General features: G+C 46.0%; 1 protein-coding gene across 1 annotated transcript in view; it reads right to left on the bottom strand.

The window, feature by feature from the left end:
• Positions 1-22079, bottom strand: part of LOC126543762 (2',5'-phosphodiesterase 12) — a 42466-nt gene that overhangs the window by 14995 nt on the left and 5392 nt on the right. The window contains exons 3-5 of the mRNA XM_050190867.2: positions 13693-13832; positions 13317-13479; positions 1273-1405 (exon numbers count right to left, since the gene is read on the bottom strand). Of these exons, the coding sequence (XP_050046824.1) occupies positions 1273-1405; positions 13317-13479; positions 13693-13832 (436 nt within the window). The remainder of the gene's footprint in view (positions 1-1272; positions 1406-13316; positions 13480-13692; positions 13833-22079) is intronic.

Below are 22079 nucleotides of genomic sequence, written 5' to 3'. Positions count from 1 at the left end.
CCTAAAAATGCCCATATGAGCATTAACAAAGTTGTACTTGCACCTTAAAAACTTCCGAGGGTGCCTTAAGATGAACACAAGTAGGCTTCGTAACCAAAAAGTATTTTAAGGCATCTTAATATACACAAGAAATGATGCAAGACTATTTGTAATAATTTCACAAATGGGCATTCACCACGTCCTGCTGCAAGCCTTTAAAGGGCACCTCACCGGGTCTGGCCATTTTGAGCTGACAAGTGCAGAGCATACAATACACGATAACGATTGTGCCTGCAAAGTATTACATCGCTATGCACTTCAGAAAGATATAAAATTTCAAACCGAATGCCATTTTCCCTTCTCCTCGTGGCCACCACACTCCAAGCCAGAGGATGACAAGCACATGCTAGCGCGCCTACGTACACATGTTTGCACTGCGACGTCGCTCATGGTGATGCGTGACTTCGAGAATTATTCAAGCCAATATCAGTTATTTGTGTATTCTGTTGCTAGGATAGACGAATTAAAGCTTAGACAAATAATAAAACAAACAAACGGAATATCTGTATGTTTTTGTTTTACTTCGGACTGCACCAAGAGAGATGTACTTCGGTTTCGTCTGCTTGTTCCCATGTCGTGCAGTTGCACGCGCAGACACCGAAACTATGTTATTTTCTACCGTGTTCCAGCACAGGATCATGCTCTGTGATCCGCTTGTGTCTGTCAGTATTCGTGTAGCACAGACTTATACCGCTAGTCAGGTGTCCTCATGCATAGCACGCAAAATTGTGTGCTGCGCGAAACGAGACAATTGCAACAGCTAGCACACAACGCCATCAGCGGAAGTGTGCCGCACCGCAAAAAAGCGAGGAGAAAAAATAAATGAAGGCAGGGCCCGTGAAGTATGCGTCACTTCGATTCTCGAGGTCCAGTATGGGAGAACACAGGGAAGGAATTTCGCTTGCGGAGGCTAGATGGGGCAAGTGGAAAGAGAGTCTATGTTTGCGGTGAAGCTCGCCTCCTGAAATCATGGGTTCGCGGCACTGATATATTTCTAGCTCGGCTATTAATGAGCCAATTTGAAAAATTTTTGCGGCAGAATGCTCTCAAGAGGACATGTAACAACTTCCAGCATATAACCAAAATTTGCTATGAGGCCTGGTGAGGGGCCCTTTAACGTGCCACAAAACTGTTCTATAATTATTATCAGCCACAATTTCAAGATGCAATCCCTCATAATGGATAACAGAAACGTTTGCCTATAATATGTGCAATTAAGGTGCCTAATATTACCTGTAGTGCTGTTGGAAGATTTAAAATTCGATCCCTGAGGTGCTCATTTTTGTTGATGCTCGCCAGAATGTCCGACAGCGCTGGTTCTTGCGTCATTTCTGTTGCCAATACAATACTACGCTCATGAAGTGCCCTGCAGAGCAAGAGGAAATGTGAATGGAATCAACTTCAGGGTTATTGACAATGACACGTACTAACAATCATCAGTTATTCATAGCACAAAATACTTAAAATGTCGATTTTTATTTTGTAGTGTAGGTATAAACTACAGGCACTTAAAAAGGTCACAAAGTGTCATCAAAAAAAGGTCAATTTCTGGGAAGTTACGATGACCACTGCTTTAAAGTTTGGAGCACTGTGATAGTTGCACATACTCTGAATTTGAGGCTGTGATCCCAGGATTTGTGGAAGTATGGCTTTATTAAAAATCCTACATCCCATAAGCCTTTAGTGCAGACAACGCATATCACAGCAACTCCAATAATAATTAGTCGGACACAGCATGCAATTTGATGCAGAACGTACTAAATACTAAAAGTTGTTTCGTTAGTGAAGACTCAGAGAGTTTATTTTAAAAAAATACCTGTAGGGCTTTTCAAAAATGCACTAAAAAATTTGCATCAGGAAAGTCGCATCAAAAAATTATTTGCATCATTATGTTTAGTCATGAACTATCCATATGACAGCCAAATTTCACCTGCAATTTTAGTGGTGACATTGCCGCCAGTTGGTCAGAATAATCTAGTGGGTTCAAAAACTAAGACTCTAAAAAATCGTTTAATGACTATATATCTGCATTGTGTCGAGAACAGTTCAACTTTAGATAGGAAGCAAATGAAAAGTCATCAAATTATTGGCATCAACACGAAAATCGTAAAGAAGCTCTAGAAATCGGGTATTTTATGATGAAATCTGAAACGTTGGCACGCTCAACTAATTCCGTGAAATTACTTTTTAACCACACAAATAACACAATTCAGCCTGAAATTTATAGTACTAGCACAGTAACAAGACAAGCTTTGCACGTACCACGTGCAAAGCTTTTTATTTTATTTGCACTCTTCGACTCGGGCAGCTGCAAAAGGACAATCGAACTTGTGCTGCGTTTTCGTGCTTGTTATGACGTCGAGTGTGTCGTCATTTAGATTGTCATTCAGATTGTTATTCAGACCATATTCAGAGACATCGGCAGAGAGTACAAGGGGAGGAGGGCAGGTAGGGGGCCCGAGTTCCCCTCCCCCCAGAAGCACAGGTGTCCACTATGTTATGACACGTTCACACTACGCCCAATGTGTGTCGAGCGCTGAGCACAGCTGGTCAGGGAACTCTCCCAATTACACCTCCTCCTTGCGAGTGGAATTGGCTGGTTAGGAATTTAGAATTGTTACAAACAGAAAATGAATTTATTGTTCCCGATGTTTCGCAACCAAGTCGGTTCCTTCTTTATGAGGGAGTGACGAAAGAGACGGCGGGATGCATCTTTCATAATATGAAAGTGGTTAGTTGGGCCAGTTGGTACATTTTAATGTTTGGAAATCCAGCAGCAAAACACGGAGCACAGGACAAAGAAGACAACGAGACAAGGCTGGATGATGGTGGTGGGGGTGTTGAACTTCACTAGGGAGGCTTGAATTTCCTTATGTTCACGACTAATGAGGTGAATCGAAAGGGGTAGGCTTGGGGAAGGGTCGGGGACGGTTGACAGTTTGTTCCTAGCCAGCTTTCCCTCACTGTTTTTTCCCTGTACATAAACCATGAATGTACACCAAGCAGAGCTTTCCTTTAGAAAATTGTTCTTGGTGTTTTCAATGTACTATGATCTGCAACTTCTTAATGTTTGGCAAGGGGCCTGGTTGTGCAGTCAACAGAAGGCTCTGAGATCGTTTTTGTGTTGCGAGATTCTTTTGTTTAGGTTTTTTGCTTTGCCAATGTATGCTGCTTGACAGCAGGAAAAGTTCATTTTGTAGACGACCTCTTGAGCCCAAGGACCGTTCACCAACAGAGAGCTCGAGGGGTCATCTACGATATCAACTGTTGCAACTGTCAGGCAGCGTACATTGGCGAAGCAAAAAACCTAACCAGCGATTTCACACCGAAAGGTCCCACCGGCTGTTATGTTCGGGCAGCGGGGTGAGACACTCTGCTAATGGCTTCAGCATACCTGCTACATTCCACTGCAGCTTTGTGAAGTCAGAGCGCATCACCAAGCAATCCTATACGGCTGCTGTCATGGGAAAGTTATGCGTGATGGCCAAACGGCAATTGATAAGTTACGGTTGACCACAGACTTCAACGCCGCTACTAAAAACGGCAAGTTCTGCAGCTATTAGCGGCGAGAATTTGGAGTGGCGCCCTCTCGCGAGTGACGTCATGGCCAGGACGTCGCTCGCTCCAGCTCGCTGGGCTGCCATGTGCGCTCGTTTTCTTGGTGCATGCTTGAGGTATTGGCGACTTGAGCCGTACTTACAGAAGGTTATTTCGGATTATTTCTGTTGCCATGCGTGGACCGCAGTTTCTTCTTTGAAACCGCGTGAGTCATGAAAATTTGCGACTTGGATATCGCAAGCTATGTAGCACTGAAGGGGTCTACTGGTCTTGCAATACATATATGCACCTTGGTCTGTTCATAAATTTTGCTTAAAAATAACGTCTGCAAGTTCAACACGCGAAGTTATTTATGATGCTTCTCTAAACACTTAACATTCCCTTATTACTTAAGTATGAGGGACATAGCATATTACACGGAAAAAATACCTTGATATTTGGTGTCAATATTATAAATCCGTGTTAAAAGACACTGCCCAGCGAAGCTTTCATCATAATTCTTATCACTCTCGTGAGTTGTTTTAATCAAATGTGGCAACTGTATTAAGGCCTAAATATGCACGCATTTTGTGTGAAAGGGTTTGGTACTACTTCACCGTTTCTGAAATAGGCACCCAGAAACACATTGGCTGTTAGCACGACGGCGCATCGTGTATAGTATATATATACTTCACGAATATCATAACAGCAATCACATGAAAGAAAATTTCGTGTTTAAGATCGAGAAGCAATCAAATGAAAGTGATGAAATGTGTCATAATGACCCTCAGTAGCTTTTATCGACGATATGGCACACCCCTCCCACAACAGAAGCAACTGACTGTCGTTATGGTAAGGCGTGCATTGTTCGCGAAACCCAGCAGTTCACTACAACTTCGAATTAAAACTATGAAGTAGCTCTTTACAGCTCCAATTACAATGCCTATAGCATACTCGAGGCACTACAGCGCAGCTCAGGAACACATTCTGCCTCAACATGTCTCGATCCTGCGTTGTTTAATAACACAGACTGAGAACTATGTGCTTCGTCAGTGCATAAAAGAAAACCTCGCCTACCCGCCTCTTAAAGAAGACACCACAAGTCTCACATGAACACTTGACCTCCACTGGGGAACAATATCTTCAATATGTGCAACAATGAATGGGCCTATGAATGGGCCTTCGGCATCTTGCTGGCTGCAGCGAACTGGCCCAAAAGGCATATTTCACTCAATTATTTGACCGGAGCAGCCTGTGTCAGTTCTCCAAACAGATTCATCATGTATGTTTCTCAAGCAAGAAGCACCAGTAAATTGCTCAAGTGTAGCCTGGAAAGGAAATAAATACAGGTACATTCCTTTCTGTGTGCTGCAAACAACTGTGAACCTCAATCAACATTACTTCAAGTTACCGCCACTTAAATTTAACTGGTGAAGAACAGGCTAATTTTGAGAACCAGTTAAAAATGCAAGTGGTGCTGGCCGAATCTAAACTGCAGTGGTAGTTAAGTCCTCGTGTTACTGCCGAGGGTTTCTGTGACGAAATAGAAAAATTCGATACCGTGAACTATTCATCGTGAGCAAAAATGTTTTAGCGGGTTAAAATCAAGATAAATGTTGTAGAAGTTATATATAGTCAGCGTTTCATTGTGACACACATATTGCACCATGGTGGGTATGGAATCCTAACTAGATTCTTTCTTATGTGCTGTGCTTTTGCGTCTGTGCTTTTGTTATTCACGTGAGCGAGCACTGGAAAGTGTAGATCCGCACATGAAAAACCCGTAATGGGCTGGTCTGAGCTCCCTCACGTGGCATTATAGCGTTGCCTTCGAGAAATGTATTGTCATCTAGGAAATAAGCTCTTTGATTACATTTTCGCGAACGAAGACATCGTAAAATATATATTTGAGAGGCCCAGCATAAGTATACAAGCATTGGGAACAAGAGCGAACAAACAGAAACACTGCAGAAGGCATTGGACACCGCCCGAACTGCAGCAGACGACAGGCGCGAGTCCGTGCCCTGACGTCATGCGAGCGGCGCTCGCAGCGCCCCTCTAGGTCGTTCTCGGGGCTAATACCGAATGGCCGGTGATTTTTTTTTTTTTTTGAATGTTTGTTTTGTTTTCTGTTGATATTGTTTGTACTTGTCCATTCTTTCTTTATTATGTCGATAAGAATAAATTTTGTTCAATTCATTGGGCTATGCTTGTGCCATGTTAATTCGTCAAGTGATTACCTGCAGTGAAGTTTTATTTGCTCTTGCATTTTTGGTTTGCGGCCTCCATCTGCCAAGCAATGAACAAAAAACAAAAAAAAAAGCATCTCGGCAAAATATAGGAAAGGGTTGACAGAGTGGGCAGTGTAGAGAGACGTGTGTGTGTGTGTGTGTGTGTGTGTGTGTGTGTGTGTGTGTGTGTGTGTGTGTGTGTGTGTGTGTGTGTGTGTGTGTGTGTGTGTGTGTGTGTGTGTGTGTGTGTGTGTGTGTGTGTGTGTGTGTGTGTGTGTGTGTGTGTGTGTGTGTGTGTGTGTGTGTGTGTGTGTGTGTGTGTGTGTGTGTGTGTGTGTGTGTGTGTGTGTGTGCGCGTGTATGTGTGTGCATAGTATATGAAAGGGAGAGGGAAAATAGAAGGAGAGGGATATGGCAATCGTCTGGTCAGGCCCCAGCATCCCCCGAAAAAAATGAAAACTCTCCCCCTATGTTCAGAAACAATTATTTTTGGACCACGGCCCTCACAGGTTGCAGTATCACAAAGCAACATGGGCATTGCTACATCTTTTGAAACTGATTGGCCTCAGTGACCAGTTATAGGCACAATGGGTAGCATGAAGTGTTCTCACTGCTAGTGCCCCTTGTTACGATTGGCCAGTGGGGGTAGTGACCTTCTAACCTCTCCTACCACACTGCAATGAATCGCTTCATGAAATGAACAATGCGTCCCTCGGACAGACTACCGGCACCCGCAAGGCAAGACACATTTGGCAGACCGAGTATTGTTAGCTGGTTCGCTGTCGCCTTCATGAACCAATGGGAGCAAGAAAACTCCTGGAAAAGGGTGTTCTACAGCATTTCCTCACGGACTCTGGTAACCGCCACGGTAGTATGACAAATGCCCCTGCTAACCGCAGGTCATACCAGGAACCAAGACATGCCAGCTTGGGTCAAAAGTGACAACCACTATCTACGAAGCCCCCCCTCCTTTCTGTGTGTTGTTAGGACTGGCATGTAACACCCAGTGCAAAAAGGATGATCGAAAGACCCTGCCTATTCGAAACGGAGGATGGATTTCTAATTTACTATGGTTGTCTCGAGAGGTTGCCAGTCTGGCGGGCGCTCTGCAGTAATTTCTGGCCCCTTTGTGTATGTGCAACTCAAGGGGAGACCCTTTCCACAAACTGTACGACTCTAGGGGGGAACCCTTTCCGCAAAATGTGCGACTCCAAGGGGAGAACCCTTTCCGCAAACTGTGCGACTGCCCCCCCCAAGGGGAGACCCTTTCCGTGAACCAAACAAGACCCACGGGTTGCCACCAGCAGAGGCAAGCACGTGCAACGTCGCCTAGGAGAGAGGGAGCAGCCGCCAAGCAACGACGGGACTCAGTACATGTCACGTGACGTGGACGCAAGCAAAATCCCTACGATTTTAGTGGGCCTACTTAAGCGGCCCCGCAATGTATTTTTTATTCATTCATTCTCTTCTTATATATCCTTCATTCATTCTCTTCTTACATATCCTTCACCAACCATGGAATAAACAGTGCAAGCTTTGCACTAGAAATCGTCTCACCCCTGCCTGGTCGCCATGGTCTACCAGACGCCTGCAGCCTGCCGACAACACCACGCTACCCAGTAGTAACGCTGGTCGAGGTTCGAGAAAAAGGCGTCGCAACACTGTTCAGTGAAACAAAGGTGCGGGAGTGAGTGTGTGAACCCCCGCCCTCAACACGGGTCCTTCGACAACTTTGGACGCTCCAAATAGACGAAGGTTGGATGGCAGTTTCCCTGGCATAGAGATCTAGGGAAGAAAGAGGGGTTTTAAGCAGCCGTTTTCGACTCCTTGGTGTGCCTCGTTCTGAGTCATGCTAGACTGATGACATCTAACATTCTCCACTCTTCATGTAGATATTGTAAATAAATCCAGGACTTCTCGTTCTTGATGAGGACATGTTCCTCCCTTGAACAACATCCTTAGCGTGGATGAGTTGGATGACGGCATGGGCCAGCTACCCCTTTCTACATGTGCGACCCCGCACTCACACCCTTCCTTCCTTCCTCTATCTTTTTTTATTTTTCTTTCCTTAACCTGTTCCCTTAGTATGGGATAGCAAATTATAGATGCATCTGGTTGGCCTCCCTACCTTTTCTTTCTTTCTCTGTTCACACTTTTGAACAGAGGATAGGATAGATAAACTTTATTAAAAGAATAATTTGAATAATCGCTAATGGTCAGGGACCGTTGTCCAGGGCTCCGCTGGCTCTTGCCATCTTCTCAGCTCTCTGGATCAGCTTGAGCTTAAGCAGTGCTAACAGTTACAACAATGCAATTAGACTTCAGACTATTAAAGGGGCCACGAACCACTTTTTATCAAAGTCGAGAAATGCATCTGAAGTTAAATTAGGCCACTTAAGAGATACTCTGCCACAAGAAGTTCTTCAATGCATTAAGCAGAAGCGGAGTTATTGGCGATCAAACCCACCCTTTGCGGTGCCTCCGCTCCTTCTTCAATCATTTGCACAGCGAAGGTTATGGTTGAGTGAGGCATGCCCACAACACTCTGCCTAATGAAAGTCACCATGGCGTGCAGTTCAAATATGATTTTGCATGGCCACGTAGATGCCATTATTTCTGATTTTGCCGTCTACAATGCACCAAATGTGGTTGTCCTCAGCGAGCTGCAGTGTGCTCAGCCAGTGGATTCGTCGCGGTACCCCATGGCAGTTGCGGTAGCTACGCTACGTAGCATACCACAGCTACATGAAACGACAGCGTTTGCTTTGCGCATGACTGGGCTAGAGAGCCTGCTCGCGCTCATATGCTCCTGTCTGGCTGTGCAACGTGGTGCAGACCAGCTTTGTCCTGCACCAGCTTGACCGACGAATAGTAGCTACATCCAACTTGCGAATTTTGAGGCGCTATCAATAGCTCATTATGAAGCGAAGTCTGCCCAGGTGTCTAACCAGGAGCGGCCAGGAGTGAGCGTGCACTGGCAAGCGTGCGTGTGGTCTGACCTTAAGTTTCGCATAGATCAAGGCTAGTTGAGTGTTCAAAACTAGTTGAAATTAGCGAGACCTGATGGTTACGACACCTATAAGGAAGGTGGCCAAAGTTTAATTCCTATGTGGGCAGGCCGCGGCCAAGGATGAGAAGATAGTTTGCATCTTATGGAAGTAAAACTTTGTTAATTCGAACTCGGTTAATTCGAAATCACAGATAATTCGAAGTTTTTCTGCGGACCCGTATTTTCCTATGTAAATTTGACCTGGCGGCGTAGGCCAACCGGGTTAATTCGAAAATTTGGGGTGCTATGCGGCAATTCCCAATCCCCATTTCACCGCAAACCCGACGAAATGATGGCCATTCGGAGCCGTGAGGCGACGCCACATAGCAATGGCGATTATTTATAGACGAAGCGCCCGACCCGTAGTACTGCTAGCACAAAAATCAGTCCACGGTAAGCCCCGCGCACCGCCAAAACGAGCGCCTGCAGAGGAGAAGACGTGCTTCACTGCAATGCAGCGGGCATACTGGTTTTTGTCACGTGCTCTCGTCCCCAACTCCGCACGCTCCTCGCAGTCGCAGTGGTCGCAGCGTCAGCGCATGTTCCGTGTGGCTGCCACTGGCTGCTGTTCACCCATTCTCTCTCCGCACCTGCGGCGACGTGCGAGCACAACACCAGTCTGCGCCGTTTCTTTGTGTGCAGTGGTTAGGGGTGTTGCAGCTAGCATGTTTTTTTTTTTTCTGAACTGTGCAGAAGTGCCAGTGAGTGAAGATGCCAAAGTATAAGACTTTAATGCTGCAGCAGAAGTTCTGCTTGATCCAAGAAGCGGGTAAGAACACGTGTTCCAAGACCGAGTTGGCTAAAAGGCACAACGTGCCCCTCTCGGCGTTGTCCACAATATTGAAGAACAAGTCGAAGGTACTGGAGGCCTACAGCAAGACATATTCTTCGAAGCGGTCACAAGTACAAGCTCCCACGTACCAAGATGTGGAATCAACTTTACTTCCCTGGCTGCAAATGCAAATGCAGTCCACTTTCCCATTAATACAATGATACTGCGGGAGAAGGCCAACGACTTGGCTCTACAACTTAGGCACGAAGAGTTCAACTGTAGCAATGGATGGTTCAGCCATCTTAAAGAGCGCAATAATTTGACCTTCGTAGCCGTCTGTGGCGAGAGCAGCAACGCAAACGAGAGCGTCGTCGATGACTGGAAGAAACGCATGTTGGCTCCGTTGCATAGCGAGTACAGTGCAGACGATGTGTACAACTTTGATGAGGCAGCCCTTTTTTACAAGATGCAGCCCGCAAGAACATTTGAAGCAAAGGACACCGCGGTCAAGGGTCAAAAGCAGGGCAAGGAAAGAATTACCAATCTGTTCGACGCAAACATGTGCGGTAAACACAAGGTGCCGCTACTCGTAGTTGGAAAGAGTGGGAAGCCTTGCTGCTTTAAAAATGCACAGCTGCCGCCAAGGGATGAGCTTATCTACCGGCACAACGAGAAAGCCTGGGTCACAGGCGCAATATATGAAGATTATGTTCGGCAGCTTGACCGCAAGTTCGTGGCCACAGGCAGGAATGTACCCTTAGTCGTTTGTAATTGCGCAGCGCATGGTGACATCCCACACCTGAAAGCTATCAGCATGGTATTTCTTCCTCCAAACACCATCTCAATCTCGCAGCCAATGGACCAAGGCGTCATTCACCACACGAGGAAGATTTACCGCCACCATCTGCTCTAAGCGCATGCTCCTTTGCTACGACAACAACAAGGAGTACTCTATCGACCTCCTCGGGGCCATATGTCTTATTGTGTATGCATGGAAGCAAGTGGAACCCACTTTGATCATGCGGTGTTTTGAACACACTGGCTTCTCGAAGGAAAGCAGCGTCGATACCGATGCTGACTATTCATGTGCACTTCATGAAGAAGGAGCAGAGTATTGCAACCGCATCAATGCACTCTGTGCAGAGGATAGCAAATCCGGTGCAGTCGGCTTCACTAAGTATCTAAACTTTGAAAACGATCAACAAATGTGCTACTCAGACTTGGAGAGTGAAGCTACCGCTGATGCGACCATGTGCGATGACAGCGACGACGACGATGATAACGAGCCCTGCCGAGCACCCACTCTCGGGGAAGTTATTGGATCGCTGAACGTTATCCGCAGTTTTGTTGAGTGCCATGGTGGAAATTCTCGAATGCTGCACGTAGTTGGCCAACTAGAAAACATGACCCTTGGAGCCTCGAACTACAGGACGCAGCAAACCAGCACCTCTGATTACTTTAAGTAATCCAAAGATTGCCGAATAAAGGTAGCGCATTCCTGCAGCGAAATTTTTTGCCTGGGTTGCATTTTTTTGTGTGTTCGGTTAATTCGAAAAGCCGCTTAATTCGAAGATTTTTTTTTTTTTCGGTCCCGATAACTTCGAATTAACGAGGTTCTACTGTTATTATTGAAATTCGAAAGTTTTTCTCTTACTTCAGCCTGTTCATTAAACTGTGTTAATAAATATACACAGTAATAGTAGGAAGAAGCACACTGATCCAAACATCCTTCTTGATTGACATCAGCTATTGGAGAATAGCTGCCGCAGATGGGAATCTGCTATATTACGAAATAAAGCTTCCAGAATAGAGTAGGGAGCAGGCTTCTGTTGAAAAGAGAGCATTTGAGATAAAGGTGACTTCCCGCTCCACTTGCGAGATCCACGTGCTGCGCATGACTGCAAAATTTGGCTCCAATGTTCACAGCAGCATATGCTATCCATTGACTGTGCTTTTTCACCAAGTCCAAAGGGTGGTTCAGGGCCCCTTTAAAACAAAGTATAGCCAAACCAGAAGCCGACCATAGGAAATAAAAGCAGAGTTTATTCATCAGTAACCCATGGTTTCGAAGGACTAGCATGAAGAAAATAAAAATACTGGAAATTTTCACATACCTTCAGAGGTTAGAGACTTCCCTATTTAGTCTTATTTAACTATTTCGTTACCTTGGCAAAATAGGAATTTTTCAGAGTTTTAATGAAAATATATGTTGTCATCATAAACAACGATTCAGCATAATATAATGCTGCATTATAAATTCTAGAAAACTAATCATTGTTTCCAAACACATAAGCTGCAAGAAGAAACCATTATTAAATAATTAAAAAAAATTTGTGAGGCTGACATTTTTGCCACCACTTGAAATTCAGAATATATGTTTCATATAACATTTCCAACAGTACTTTTCTAAGAAAATTATAATTGGCACACAACAGTTCTTTGGGCATAAAACACAAGAAGGTTGGCTTTTCCGATGCCCGTGCCATGCAGTGAAGTAGTTCCTTGACTTCGTGAGACAAAGGTGGAGTGCATTTTTTCAGTAAACAAATCTTTGGTTCAAATTTGGGCTCCGATACAACCGCTTCAGCTCTACTGCATCTTTCTCAGTTGGTGCTGAAGATCTGGTACTGGTTCTTGAGAAAGAAGGTATTTGTGATCTTAAATTTCAAGGCCCAGCCGCTGCTGGACAAGCTTGATTCAGAACAACTGGCCGAAGTTGGCGCTCCTCTGACACTGCAACTGTTCTAAACATCATAAAATGCTCAGCTCTGCATGTTCGACTTGTTGCACAGCTTTTTAAGTGTGCTTGAGAGGGATAAAACAGCTCAGAGTTGAAACCTAAACTTACTGGCAAACAGCTAATGACTTCCTTTCAATTATCACTCTTCCGCACTGTGAGATGATGAATCTGACAATGTAATGCCATCCTCTGACTTATTGCATGTACTCCAATTACAAATATTCAATGTTGATGTACCCTAATCACAGGCTGCACACTTTTTTTTTAAGAAGCAAAAAAAAATTGCCAAGCCTACTTGACTTTTGACTAGTTTACCAAAAGTTTCACAAAAGGAACAGTTTTGCCGCAAAAAAACGGAAACAAAAGTGATTCCGAGAGCCCTTTTCTTGGGCTACCTACTGGACAATGTTGCATATTTGAGAAATGGCTTCAACATGATGAAATCAGCTACTGAAATTGTCAGCCACTAGTGACCGATTTGAATAGGAATGGTAACATGAGAGTTAACAACACACATACATGCATGTATGCCATGCATGGCTCTCACTTTCACACACACAATTCTGTTTTCTACAGGACATCCAACAATATTTCAGCTGCGCACCGTATGTTAAATGCTTTTTTCTCTGATCTGATGTTCAGCTTTTTGTTCTGCCCTGCATGCTTTGCATTTCAAGAATGCACATTATCAATGAACGAATTATTTGGAACTTTAATATTAAATTCCACAATGATGATATTCGAATGGCATAAAAACACCAAACTGATTTTTAACATATCTGAAACAACAGGCATGTATTGTCTGATCACCATAAAACCAGTGTTACAAATAAGCAATTTTTCTAGCAAGTTCAGCATGAGTGAGAAAATGCACAAGACAGAATTCGACTTGTAGTATACACTATATAATGAAACGAACAACATTTTGAACAAACATTCTTACCGCACCTGAATTTGGATAATCTGAAGAAACAAGCCACGCCTTCAGCCATCGGGCTACATTTTTCCGTGTAGCAGCCGTTAAAGCCATGATCTCCAAGTATAGGCTCTAGGTCTTCTTGAAAAACTCTGCGATCAACTTCTTGCAGGCACATCAGGTCGCCCTTGTAGCCTGCACAGGCATGAAGCAGCATTCTTTCCAAAGGTTGAAGAATGTATATGCAGTAGTCTAACAGTGGACTACATTCAGATTACAGTACATCAATGCTAGTTAATTTATCACACTGGTTAACTTATCTTGAACAGTACCTATACACAATTTCAGTAATACATTATAATATCTGTTCAAATACACAAGCATCCGTTGAAATAAAAAGCAACTTACCCAATAGTTCTTTTATAAGCAATTGCTTCCTGTAACTTAAGTCGAGGGCATAAGATGGGCAATATGGAAATAGGTGAGATCTTGTGAACTTCGTGTCAGCATAGACATCAGCAAGGAGGTTGTAAGAAATACATCGGAACCTGTGGATAAAGCAAGAATATAATCAGCAGGTCGAGTACAAAAGTGCACAATTTAATTAATGAACAGAAGCAAAATATGTGTGCAGTAACGAGAGTAAAAAGTTGCAATGTGTTATTTAGAGGCAGCCAGTTTAAAGCAATGCATGTGAGACCATTAAGAACCGGTATGATCATGGGAATAGTGAATCCTGGGATTGTGACGGCATTGTTGGAAAAAAGGATAGTGCACATGCAAAATATCTTCATGAGCATGTTAAAAATTGCTGGGCTTTGTGTTTTCTCACAGTTATACAGGTGTTACTGCAAATAACACAAGACAGCAGCAAGCAGGTTCAGAATTCGGCTTATTTCAGTAAGCAGGGCTTCCACAACATGCTAATTCTAACCAGTTTAATACAAATGATGCAGCTTACAATGAGATGTAATAATTATTTCTCATAATGAATGGCTTGATTTGGTAAGCAGCATAAAATGAGCACAAATGTGCTGTGAATGCAAGTAGAACACTGACACTGTGCAAGCACAGGGGATGTATTCTGCGACGATCCACTACGGCAATACTGTCAACTTGGCCATCAGGCACGCGCTGACTGTCTGGTTGAGCAAGATCGGATAAGCTGACTGGCTGGTTGAACACTACTACGTCATCTAATTTTGCTCAACCAGCCAATCAGCGTGCACCTGACAGCGATACTATTGCTGAGGCTACACTGTTGCCAAAAGTCATAGTCGCAGAATATGTCCCCTGATCAGAGGGAATGTGAAGTATAACTCTCCATGTGTATTGCATAAAATCTTGCTTTCGATTTCTGTACATTTTTTTCTAAAAGCACCAAAAACTTGCTAATAGTCATGCATTGACTGTGTCCTTTGTGATAATGAAACACTGAGATATCTACCTCTACAAGCTGTTACGTTTCGCCTACGACGCGCGGTATAGCCGGCGCGGATGCAACGGACGCCGGGGCTTCGTTCAAAGCGGCGGACATTTTGGCCCGTTCAGTGCCGCCGACACGCCTCCCCGCCAAGCGCGTCCAGGCATGTTTCAATGCCACGTGTCTTCAAGTGTGCGTGTGTGTGTGTGTGCATGTTGGTGCCCACGCTTGTCAAAGCGCGGCAGCCAGGGAGAGGAGCTCCCCAAGTGTGAAGCAAGGAGGTCTGACCGGCGCCGGCCCGGCGGATGCGTCACTACACTTGTCTCAACGTGTCTCTCAGCCTGTCCGTGCCCTGCGTCACGTGCGCCTCTATCGAGGCGTTCCCTCTTGCCCTCAACTCCGAGAGTATAAGAGCAGCTGCCCCCGGACGCCAAGGGAGAGGCTCCGATTTCTTCCGTTGAGTTACGTGCTCTCCCGTCTCCACTTCGGTCGACCTGACCGCCCGCTCTTTTGCGATGCTAGAATAAACAAGTTGTTCTGTTACCAGTCGACTCATGCTTTGCCGGGACCTTCGGATGCTTCCAGTTGTGCCCCAGGCCGCCAGGCCAACGGTACCCTTGGGGCTTGCGACCCATTTGCAACAACGGGTGTCAACGCTGAGATTCCAACAACTGGTGGCAGCGGTGGGATTACAATAACTGGTGGCAGCGGTGGGATCGCGACAACGGAGGCCAGCAGCGAAGATATGCGGTTGACTGTATGCTGAGCAGCACAACGACCATCCGGGAGCAGTGCAACGAGCCCTGTGTGATGACTGGTTGCCTGCAGCGGAACGACTGCGCTGAATTCTTGGCTGCGAGGTTTGGTGAGTGCGGGACTTTCTTCTTCTGAGTTTTGCCAGGCTTTTGTTAGTGTCAGAAACAGAGCTGGTAATTGGTGGTTGTCGTTGCTGCCGGGTTAGTTTGCGGCAAGACAATAGTAGGCAGTAGAGAAAGCAGCATTCAGAGCAGCCATGGATTTGAAGTCGTTGCGCAAACCGAAATTGCTGGAGCTTGCAAGAGAGTTGGGTCTGGATGTCTCAGACAAACTCAGAAAACCAGAACTGCTGAGGGCTATTCTTGAGTTAGAAGCTGAGGATGACGAGCTGTCGGAATGCCTTGAGACCATTGAGGAGCGCGCAAAAAGACAGGAGCGCGAACTTAAAGAGCAAAAAGAAAGACAGGAGCGCGAACTTCAAGAGCAAAAAGAGAAACAGGAGCGCGAACTTAAAGAACAGAAAGAGAAAGATGAGAGCGAACGAAAAGAACAAAAAGAGAACGAAAAAGAAGAGCGCGACCGTCAACACGCTTTGGAAATGAAGCGTCTCGAGGTAGAGATGGAACGCGCTCGTAATGGAAGTCAGGCACACGGTGCAGGAGAACGAGTATCGTTCAAAATGACTGACCTGATGCGGCCGTTTAAGCTTGGAGAGGACATTGGTTTCTTCCTGGTTAACTTTGAGCGAACGTGCGAGAAGCAGGGGTTCTCTCGGGAAACGTGGCCACAGCGCTTGCTCACTTTGTTACCCGGCGACGCGGCCGACGTAGTCGCTCGCTTGAAGAGAGAGGAGGCAGAGGATTTCGACAAAGTGAAATCGAGTCTGCTAAAAAAGTACAGGCTGTCAGCGGAGGCTTTCCGTCGGAAGTTTCGGGAAAATGAGAAAGGCAGAAGTGAGTCATATACAGAGTTTGCCTACAGGCTTATGTCAAACATGCAGGAGTGGCTCAAAGAAGAGAAAGCGTTTGGTGACCACGAGAAAGTTCTGCAGTGTTTCGGGCTGGAACAGTTTTATAGTCGGTTACCTGAGAACGTGCGGTACTGGGTCTTGGATAGGCCAGACGTTAGTACGGTGGCTAAAGCCGCCGAGCTAGCTGAGGAGTTTGTGACGCGTCGGGCTCGCGGAGCTAAGGATGGTCAAAAGGGTGAATTTGGCTCCAAGTTTGAGAGGCCGAAGTTCACGCCCATGAGAGCAAAGGGGGACACACGTAGTTCGGATGCGAGTGAAAGCAGTCCGACCGAACGTAAGGAGACGGCGGCAACCGAAGCCGAACGCAGAAAGCGGTTCGAGACGAGGCAAGCGCGCGTTTGTTATACGTGCCAGAAGCCGGGTCACTTTTCGGCGCAGTGTCCAGAAACAAAAACAAAAGTCGTGTTTTTGTCATTATGCAGCACTGACGAGAACATGAAGCTTCTCGAGCCTTACATGCGAGACCTCGTGAACGGGAAAGAGTGCCGAGTGCTTCGCGATTCCGCAGCTACAATGGATGTAGTTCACCCCTCTTACGTAGAACCCGATATGTTCACGGGCGAGTGCGCATGGATCAAGCAAGCCGTGGAAGCTCATAGCGTGTGTCTGCCCGTAGCAAAAGTGCTTATTGAAGGACCTTTCGGAGCACTTGAGACGGAGGCGGCAGTGTCATCTATGCTGCCCCCCCACTACCCGTACCTATTTTCTAACAGGTCCGATCACCTCCTGCGCGAGAAGGGGCTTTTGTTTGGTGAGGCTAGCGTTCAGGCCTTAACCAGATCGAAAGTTCGGGAGCTCGCTGCAAAGGCGGTAGTTGTGGGGCCGACGTTGTCGAACAATGAGAAAGGGTCAGAGGCGCAGCAAGCTGATATTCAGAGCACTTCCGAACTGAATAAAATTGAGCCTGTAGCGTTGAAGGCACCAGATACTGGAGAGGAAATGCCCGACACGGGAAAGTTAGAAGAGCTATCTGCAGATTTGCTCATCGCGCCTACGTCAGACGGACTTAATGGGTTGCTAAAAGTCAGCCGGTCGGCTTTGATAGCCGAGCAAAAAAAGAATGGCAGCCTAGAAAACATACGCTGCATTGTCAAGGAAGGTATCGCCAAGAAAAATGCTCGTTTTGTGGAAAGAGGTGGGGTCCTGTACCGGAAGTATCTAGACCGCAGGGGAGTGGAGTTCGATCAGCTGATCGTGCCTCAGTGCTACCGTCAGGATCTGTTGCGCTTGTCGCATGGGGGTTCGTGGTCCGGACACCTAGGAGTTAAGAAAACTAAGGACCGTCACTTGCAAGAGTACTATTGGCCAGGGTGTTTTCGGGACGCAGACCACTTTGTGAGGACATGTGACACCTGTCAGCGGGTGGGCAAACCAGGGGACAAATCGAGGGCGCCGTTGAAGTTGGTACCTATCATTACGGAGCCTTTTAGACGGCTCGTTATTGATACAGTGGGACCTCTGCCGGTAACAACCACGGGGTACAGACACATTTTGACTGTGATCTGCCCAGCGACAAAGTTCCCTGAAGCAGTGCCGCTTAAAGAACTCAGCTCAGTTGAGATAGTCAATGCACTACTGTCCATATTTGCGCGAGTTGGTTTTCCTGCGGAAATCCAATCAGATCAGGGCACAGTGTTTACTAGCGCTTTGACGACAACTTTTCTCGAAAGGTGTGGGGTAAAGCTGTTACACAGCTCAGTGTACCACCCACAGTCGAATTCCGTTGAGAAGCTCCACTCCGTCATGAAGCGCGTGTTGAGAGCATTGTGGTTTGAACAAACTGACTGGGAGCTGTGTCTGCCTGGGGTGATGTTTGCATTAAGGACCGCGCCGCATGCGGCTACGGGGTTTTCGCCAGCTGAGCTAGTGTACGGTCGCTCGCTGCGGTCTCCGCTTCGCATGCTTCGAGACGGATCACTGCCCTCTCCAATGGCTGCAGACCATCTCTTCCACAAATGGCCCCCTCCTGCGCTGGAGCCTCGCTTTGCAACAACATTCCTTTGAGGTGCGTTACAAAAAGGGGAGTCTCAACGGTAACGCCGATGGCTTAAGTCGAAGCCCCTAACGTAGGAATCAGCCTCAAAGTTGTTTGTTACGGATGTTTTTCTTCCTGAGGCAGGATTTTTAACATATTGCTTTTGTTTAGTATTTCAAAGTCATGATGTGCTTTCTAGTGCAATTTTCCAATTTGTGGACGCATTCTGAGTGCTGCTATACTACTGTAAGGAACTAGGCAGTGGTATAAAAGGGGAAAGAGCCTGGCAGGACTTGGTGAGGGTTGTTTCGTGCTTGCTGACTGAGCGGTTGAGTTTCGGCGAAGTTCTAACGCTTGCCGGGAACGAGAACAAAAATGTCAACTCTCCCGAAGTCACTTTGCAGTGTCCTGCGTGAACCTGAACGAGAGAACGAGGCCTTCTCTGTGCGCTGCGCTCAAGAAACGCCGAAGGACGCCCGACTTCGGTTATGAGCATCATCGAGCGACATCCCTCCGGACAGCGGATGCAGTCCCCTGACCATCGGGATCTCCTTCCCCCGGCGGGGCGGTCTGTTACGTTTGCCTACGACGCGCGGTATAGCCGGCGCGGATGCAACGGACGCCGGGGCTTCGTTCAAAGCGGCGGACATTTTGGCCTGTTCAGCGCCGCCGATACGCCTCCCCGCCAAGCGCGTCCAGGCATGTTTCAATGCCACGTGTCTTCAAGTGTGCGTGTGTGTGTGTGTGTGCATGTTGGTGCCCACGCTTGTCAAAGCGCGGCAGCCGGAGAGAGGAGCTCCCCAAGTGTGAAGCGAGGAGGTCTGACTGGCGCCGGCCCGGCGGATGCGTCACTACACTCGTCTCAACGTGTCTCTCAGCGTGTCCGTGCCCTGCGTCACGTGCGCCTCTATCGAGGCGTTCCCTCTTGCCCTCAACTCCGAGAGTATAAGAGCAGCTGCCCCCGGACGCCAAGGGAGAGGCTCCGATTTCTTCCGTTGAGTTACGTGCTCTCCCGTCTCCACTTCGGTCGACCTGACCGCCCGCTCTTTTGCGATGCTAGAATAAACAAGTTGTTCTGTTACTAGTCGACTCATGCTTCGCCGGGACCTTCGGATGCTTCCAGTTGTGCCCCAGGCCGCCAGGCCAACGCTACCCTTGGGGCTTGCGACCCATTTGCAACAACGGGTGTCAGCGCTGAGATTCCAACAAAGCAAAATTTGGCTATATTGTCTATGTCACCACTGGCTCAGGCCAAGGACCAGCCTCAACACTTTTTGCTTGTATGCTGCCTATCTTGAAAAGTGTATGCCACACATAGAGAGTTCTAGGAATGCGAATGCTTACAAGGCTGAAGCTCACTTTCCTATTTCCAATTTGGTCAATTCAACAAACACAGCAAAGATAGTTCTTAACCTTGAAAGAAAGTTTAGATCAATGTTAACTTCAATTTTCCTGTTGAAACATGTGAAAGACAGAAATACTCTGATTAAACAACCAGTGATATAATTTCAATGAAATGTGTTGCATTTAAGAGAGAAAACTGAATTTTACCAACTTTGGAAAGCAAAATTTTGATTTCGGGCCCCGTATTTTTTTACAAGAATTACCTTAAGTCAGCTTAAGAAAGCGTAAGCATAAAGTTTACAAATACAGTGAACTCACACTTGACTGAACTTCAAGGGACGCAAGGAAATAATTCACTTAACTCGAGTCAAAAGTGTGAAATGCAATTCATGGAGTTCTGTAGATCAATATATCATCATCATCAGCAGCAGCAGCAGCAGCTTGTTTTATGTCCACTGCAGGACGAAGGCCTCTCTCTGCGATCTCCAATTACCCCTGTCCTGCGCCAACCGATTCCAACTAGCACCCGCAAATTTCCTAATTTCATCGCACCACCTAGTCTTCTGCCGTCCTTTACCACGCTTCCCTTCTCTTGGTACCCATTGCGTCACCCTAATGGTCCAACGGTTATCTAACCGGCGCATTACATGACCTGACCAGCTCCATTTTTTTCTCTTGATGTCAATTAGAATATTGGCTATACCCGTTTGCTCTGTGATTCAAACCGCTCTCTTTCTGTCTCCTTAACGTTATGCCTAGCAATCTTCGTTCCATCGCTCTTTGGGCAGTCCTTAACTTGTTCTCAAGCTTCTTTGTCAGTCTCCAAGTCTCTGCCCCATATGTCACCACTGGTAAAATGCACTGATTGCACACCTTCCTTTTCAAGGATAATGGTAAGCTTCCAGTCAGGAGCTGGCAATGTCTGCCGTATGCGATCCAACCCATTTTTATTCTGTGAATTTCCTTCGCATGATCAGGGTCCCCTGTGTGTAATTGACTTAGGTAAGCGTACTCCTTCCTAGACTCAAGAGGCTGACTGGCAATCGTGAACTCTGGTTCCCTTGCCAGGCAATTGAGCCTCATCTTTGTCTTCTTCATATTGATCTTAAGCCCCACTCTTACACTCTCTCGGTTAAGGTCCTCAATCATTTGTTGTAACTCGTCTGCATTGTTGCTGAATAGAACAATGTCATTGGCAAACCGAAGGTTGTTGAGATATTCGCCATCTATATTTACTCGTAAGCCTTCCCAGTTTAATAGCTTGAATACTTCTCCCTAGCACGCAGTGAATAGCATTGGAGAGATTGTGTCTCCCTGTCTGCCCTTTCTTTATAGGTATCTTCCTGCTTTTCTTGTGTAGAATCAAGGTAGCTGTAGAACCTCTGTAGATATTTTCCAAGGTATTTACGTAAGTGTTCTGTACTCCTTGATTACGCAATGCCTCTATGGCTGCTGGTATCTCTACTGAATCAAATGCCTTTTCGTAATCTATGAAAGCCATATAGAGAGGCTTACTGTACTCTGTGGATTTCTCGATAACCTGATTAATGACATGGATGTGATCCATTGTAGAGTATCCCTTCCTGAAGCCAGCCTGTTCCCTCGGTTGAATGAAGTCCAGTGTTGCCCTTATTCTATTGGAGATTATTTTGGTAAATATTTTATATAATACTGGGAGTAAGCTAATGGGCCTATAATTTTTCAGTTCTTTAACGTCGCCATTTTTGTGGATTAGTATAATGTTTGCATTCTTCCAGTTTTCTGGGACCCTTGCAGTCGATGACACTTCGTACAGAGAGCCGCCAGTTTTCCTAGCATTATGTCTCCTCCATCTTTGATTAAATCGACTGTTATTCCATCCTCTCCTGCCGTTTTTCTTTGTTTCATGCCTTGCAAGGCCCTTCTGACCTCATCTCTAGTTATAGGAGGAGTTTCTGTATACTGTTCATTATTGTTTCGAATAGAGTACTCCCGAGCCCTCTGGGTACATACAGGTCAGTATAGAATTCTTCCGCTGCTTTTATTATACCTTCGGGATTGCTGATGATATTACCCTGCTTATCTTCCATTGGATACATCCTGGTTTGTCATATACCAAGTTTCTTTCTCGCTCATTTCACGCTGCGTCCATTTTTTACGGCTTCTTCAGTCTTTCTCGCATTCTAGTTTCGTATATCACTTATTTTCGCCTTGATAAGTTTTGACAGTTCCACGAATTCTATCTTATCTCTTGAGTTGGACACTTTCATTCTTTGTCGTTTCTTTAT

Source organism: Dermacentor andersoni, chromosome 1 (assembly GCF_023375885.2).
Source record: "Dermacentor andersoni chromosome 1, qqDerAnde1_hic_scaffold, whole genome shotgun sequence".
In the NCBI taxonomy this organism is placed as follows: Eukaryota; Metazoa; Arthropoda; class Arachnida; order Ixodida; family Ixodidae; genus Dermacentor; species Dermacentor andersoni.
This window is presented reverse-complemented; position numbering and strand designations above follow the sequence as displayed.